The following is a 6,039-nucleotide window of genomic DNA, read 5'->3' on the forward strand; positions in this document are numbered from 1 at the left end:
AAGTAGGCAGAGCTTCAGAATAGGTAATTCAGAAAAGAGGAAATCCAAATGGCCAATAAATACAAGAAGATGTGCAGGATCACTAGCAATCAGAGAAGCTGTTCTCTGCCCATTTCGATTAGGTCTGACAATATAAAACCGTGGGTCAAGATAGGGAGAAACCAGAACTCTCCCACACTGCCAATAGAGGTGGAAACTGGAGGGCAAGCGGGCTTTTCCTAAAAAGTTAAAAGTGAACATAAATACAACCCAGGTATCCTATATACAAAGCTGTTCTGTAAAGCATACTTTGAAATAACAAAGATTTGCAAATAACCCTCTTGTCCATCAGCACCAGAACGAATAAAATAAAATAAATTACACAGATCTAGTGGACTTTGTTGAACTAACTAGGGACTATAGATAGGAAAGTCTTTAGATCTTGTTACTGTAATATTGACTTTTTTAAAAGGTGATGGTGGGGGTATGTTGTTTAAACCACAGGACATTCTACTTTCCGTTTCGTAGCCTTTTGTCTACAAACTTGATGAATATACACTGGACTTGTGATTGTTATTTCTCAGAAGTGGAGAGAGGCCTAGGAGAGATCGTGGCAGTGAGAACAAAGGTGGCTCTATCCTTGCCTTTATGTAATTGTCATTGTCAATGTCCCTTGACTTTCCAAGATTAAGTATAGCAACAACTTACTGGACATGGAAGAACAGCTGGATCTGGGCATCTTTTCCTGTGAAGAGTGGTCCAGATTGTGAGTATCCAAACTGAGTGAGCCAGTTGCCTTGAAATGAAATAGAATTTTCAATAGAATTGCTTGATGAACCCCCTTCATTACCACCCTCAGCTCCTGATCCTTTCAAGAAGACTAATTTTTTTTAATGGAAGTATAGTTGATTTGCAATATTTTGTTAGTTGCAGGTGTACAGAAAAGTGATTGTTATATACATATTTTTTCAGATTATTTTTCATAATAGGTTATTACAAGATATTGAATACACTTCCCTGTGCTATATAGCAAATCCTTGGGTTGTTTTTGTTTGGTTTGTTTTGGGTTTTTTTTTTGCAAATCCTTCTTGCTTATCTGTTTTCTGTACAGTAGTATGTATCTGTTAATCCCATACCCCTAATTTATCCTTCCCCTGCTCCCTTTCCCCTTAGCTAACCACAAGTTTGTTTTCTATGTCTGTGAGTCTGTTTCTGTTTTGTATATAGATTCACTTGTATTGTTTTTTAGATTACACATATAAGTGATATATTTGCCTTTTTTGTCTTACTTCACTGAGTATGATATTCACTAAGTCCATCTATGCTGCTGCAAGTGACAATATTTCATACTTTTGTGGCTGAGTAATATTCCACGGTATGTATATACCACTTCTTCTTAAACCAATCATCTGTTGATGGGCACTTGGTTTGTTTCCATGTCTTGGCTATTGTAAGTAGGGCTGCTATGAACACTGGGGTGCACATATCTTTTCAAATTAAGAGTTTTCGTCTTTTCCGGATATACGCCTAGGAATGGGATTGTTGGATCACATGGTAGCTCTATTTTTAGTTTTTTTAAGCAACCTCCATACAGTTTTCCATAGTGGCTGAACCAATTTGCATTCCCACCGAAAGTGTAAAGTGTCATCCACACCCTCTCCAGCATTTATTGTTTGTAGACTTTTTGATGATGGCCATTCTGACAGGTGTGAAGTGACACCTCTCTGGGGTTTTGATTTGCATTTCTCTAATAATTAATGATGTTGAGCATCTTTTCATGGATCTCTTGGCCATTTCTATACCTTCTTTTGAGAAATGCCTCCTTAGGTCAAGAAGACTAATTTAGGAACCAGTATACTGGTAAAACTAAACTGTATTTTTAACATTGCTTCTCTTTATTGGGCAAAGGAAATTTTGTTTCAAGTATAAAAGTGAGTGAAAAACATAAGGAGTATAGTGGAAGAAATATTTTCTGAAATTTATTTTTGTTTCTTGGCCTTCAAAACCCCCAATTTTGTTATCCTAGGCTATTTGGCGTGTGTATCTGCCGGGAATAGATTGTGATATCCCTGAAATATAACAAGGAAAATTTCAGTTTCTAAAATTTAAAATAGCAATATGAGCCAGGCTACTGTCTTCACAGAGACTTTTCAGAGTTCCCTTATTTCTCTGCACTGCCATATCCACAACTGACCTAAATGAAAGGACCAAAAGCCCTCAAGATCTCAGTTCCTTATCACATGAAAGTTTACTCCTTGCTCATATGAGATCTACTATGGTCCACTTGCTCTCCAGGGCTGCTGCCTTCCCAGTAATTCCAGTCTGCTTCCATCATGCGGTTCCACCATCTCAATACAGGGCTTAATCATCTTTCCAGCCAAGCATCTCACTGCCATCCTCCACTGCGGATACTGAGTTCAGTCTCTCAGCTTCAGTTTTCCACAGAATATACTACCATAGAGTTGGCTAGCTGCATGGTGATAGGGATGAGACGTGGGCTTTTGCTACTCCTCAATCAGACCTTCAAACAAGCCTTACTTTTTCATTACTCCTGCCTTTAGTTTTACATGGTGCTTCAAAATTCCAGAATCTTCCTGAACTTCTGAAGGGGAGAGCTGGAGAGAAGAGAGATGTGGTTTGATTCTCTGAAATGTTCCCTTCTGCATCCAAACTATCATTTTCAATTTCCAGAACTTATTCTGAGTTTGGCCACTTCTGTGCATCTTCAACACTATGGCCTAAGTCAGTAACCATCAATTCTCACCTGCATTAGTTAGATGTTCTAACTACTTCTCCTGCCCCCAAGGGGTCCACAGAACAATTAAGGTGATTAGTTAAATATGTAAAGTATATCATGTCAAGTGCTGTTTTAAACTTCCAATGTCTTCTCATTTCAATTTGAAAAAAACTCAAATATTTCACGTGAGCTACAAGGTCCTGCATACCCTGGACCCTGCCTCTCCCTTCTCAGTGCCCCAGACACAAATGAGCTTCCTCTCTATCCACACAAGAACACCAAGCTCTATGTTAGGGCTGTTACACTTGCTGTTTCATCCTAGTGGAAATCAGCTCTGGACCTTCCTTCTTGTCATTTGGGACTCAGAAAGGTCTCCTGCTCTACGAAGTATTCCCTGCCCACCGGAACCACACTGCCCATTCTGCACTATCATCCAATGCCCTTTAATCTCTTCACAGAACATATGCCCACTTGAAATTGTCTTGTTCCTTTATTTGTGGATTTGTTTATTGGGATGTGTCAATGACTTAACCATGCGAAATATACATACAGCGTTGAGAAGGCAGTGGTGACTTGCAGAGAAGATTTTCACAGGCTGGCACTTATTGTCCTATGTTTGCTCATCTCTCCTAGCAACTTGGATCAGCCAAGTGCCAGGTGATTTCCACCAAGTCATCCTTCAGATAGGCCTGCAAACCAAACCCCCCAACCGAGCCCGCCAGCTGGAACCCAACAATCAACCCCAAACTCAATCACCAACATCACACAAGGCAACCAGCTCATAAAAATAAGATTTGCTTGAAATGTTTTGATATAATTATTAAGAAAAGTGCAGAAAAAACGACCACCTCTCCGTTGACTGACTGAACAACACAAAAAATAAAGTCAGATTTTAACATTCTGGTTACTTTTAATATATTTAATAAACTCAGATTTTAACATTCTAGTTACCATACTGGCAGAGAACACATTATCAATACATCAAAGACTCAGAAAGATTATCAATTATTATCTTAGTCTCTACTGACCTAATTGGTCAAAAGGACCTAATTTGGCAAGAAAAGTGGGAAGAGAAGGGGGAAGAGGAAAAGGAGAGAGACTGGAGGGTAATGAAAGCCCAGAGTTCTTTAGAAGTTCAGCAGCATCCAGAGCTGGCCCACAGGATGGGAGTGTGAGGTAGATTGGGCTCTGGCGACCTCAGCAGGATCTAGTTCCCAGAGCCACTAGAGTGTCCAGTGCATGAAACCTCAGTTTGTGACACAGGAGTTAGCGGTGTCCAAGGATTCCAGGGTCTGGAAGGAAGAACAAACTTTGGAGAATTTGGTAAACACCACGGACCCAGCACGTCCAGCGGCAGCACAGGAGGCACTCTCACGCAAGACTAGTGACCTGCAAATACCCAAAGCTCTGAAATGTAAATATGACCAGTCTCAAAGGATCCCCACGCAGGAGCAGTGGGGTAGAAAGGCATCCCCTGGGCTTAGGGGACGGGGCCACAACCACAGCCAGAAGCCGTGGCGGGATGCTGGAGCCCAGGGCTGAGCGGGGCGGCGCTGTCCGGCGAGGGTGCATCCACAGGCAGGGGCGGAGCCTCTGGGTCCTGATCTGTGTCTAACGAAAGCCTCCTCTTAGCCCTGGGGGGAGCAGCTGGCTCCTGAGGGCCCTGTTCCCAAGGACGACGACGAGGGCCACATCTTCCAGCTGGGTGGCGATCCGGGGCGGATGGACCTGGGGTCGGCGGCTGGGTCGGGCCGGGCTCGCCGGAGGTGCTGGTGGCCGCAGCCCCGAACTGGGCGGCAGAGCAAGAACCCCGGGCCGGCGAGGGGCGCCGGCACCCAGCACGCACAGGGACTCGGTGGCTGGTCCCAGCGCCCGCGGCTACAGCCCTGCGGGGGCGCAGAGCGCGGCGGGGCAGGTGGTGCCTCTGGCCGAGAGCGGCTCCCAGGGGCGCGCGGACCTCCCTCCAGGCGTTCAGGACCTGGCTGTCGGGCGCCGTGGGCTGCGTGTGGTCCACCACGGTCCGCTCCTGCCCGCGTTTCCACAGCTCGTAGCGCTCCGGTTGCAGGATGCGCACGAAGGCGTCCATGGAGAAGGCGACCCGGGCCTCCCCGCAGCTGCACTGCGAGGCCGCTTTGCCATAATCGATCCAGCGCGGGCAGGCGAAATTGATGGCCTCCGCGCAGTTGAAGCCATGGTTGAAGCCAGAGTGGTAGCCATAGGGAAAGGTCACGATGAACTCCCCAGCCTCCTGAGTGACCCGATCGAAGGGGATGCCGTTGTCCTTGAGGACCGTGGGCGAGATGAGAGCCACCTTGTGCCGCAGGAAGGCCTCACAGCCCCGCGCGCTGCCCGGGAAAAGCTGCCTGGCCAGGCGTTCCAGGCGCCGGCCGTGCTCCGGGGGCACCGCGTACCACGTCTTGGGCTCCCCGAAGTGCAGGTAGTTGATGCTGTAAAGGTCCATGTCCTCCGTGTGCCAGGCGAAGGCGGTCTTCCACATGCCGAAGTACAGGTAGGGGGTGTTGACGCCCTCGATGACCACTCCGCACTCCTGCTCCAGCAGGTCCTGAATGGTTCCCAGGTGTCCAAGGTTCCACTGCTCCGTGCTTTGATCGAATAAGGAGCCACTCACGTCCGCACCATATACTGGTGAATCATAGAGGCGTGTTTTCCAATATTTTCGCTCCAGGTCCTTAAAATCAAAGTGTGGTGGCGTCCGGTATTTTTCACTATTTGCTAAGTGGTGGTACTCACCCACGGTCATGGCTTTCTTCTTTTTGTGGTATTGAGTAAACACACCTGCCTGCCCAGAAGTCACCTGCTGGAGGGGAGCGGCTATTAAGATGTCATTGATATCATCATAGGTCTGTCTGGCTTTCCAGTCCTTGGGTGGAATGATCTTCGCCACGCCTGCTCGGTGTGCACCTTGGGATTCCATATAAGCAATGTATTTATCGAAATCATTAAACTCTTCTTTGGTTGGATGAAATACCATTATTCTACAACTTGGGTTCTGGGCCCAGTTGGACTTAGACTTCATAGCTTTCATTAATAAGCGGGAAACTCCCAAGTTCTGATGTATGTTCTGGGCAGGTGAGGATGCTGGAAAACACTACTTTTTCAAAAATGGGTTGGAGTATATCAGCAGGAGCCCGCAGTAGACTTTAATGCAATGAGTTGATAATATTTCTTAGGCTTGCTGATTCTCCAGGGGACTCCACGCTGGGCAGAAGCCTTGCTCAGGACTGATGCCGGCTGAGCCTGCAAGTCTGTGATGTCCTTGGTTGACACTTGGCTCTGTCCTCTTGAGATCTAGTGAATCACCC

At 46.2% G+C, this 6,039-nt stretch overlaps 1 protein-coding gene across 1 annotated transcript; it reads right to left on the bottom strand.

Moving 5' to 3' along the window:
* Positions 1-4,196: 4,196 nt before the first annotated feature.
* LOC132369712 (lysine-specific demethylase 4D-like) lies at positions 4,197-5,762 on the bottom strand. The gene has a single exon (XM_059929384.1). It carries the CDS (start codon positions 5,760-5,762, stop codon positions 4,197-4,199), a length of 1,566 nt encoding a protein of 521 aa, XP_059785367.1.
* Positions 5,763-6,039: the final 277 nt, after the last annotated feature.

Source organism: Balaenoptera ricei, chromosome 8 (genome assembly GCF_028023285.1).
Source record: "Balaenoptera ricei isolate mBalRic1 chromosome 8, mBalRic1.hap2, whole genome shotgun sequence".
Lineage (NCBI taxonomy): Eukaryota > Metazoa > Chordata > Mammalia > Artiodactyla > Balaenopteridae > Balaenoptera > Balaenoptera ricei.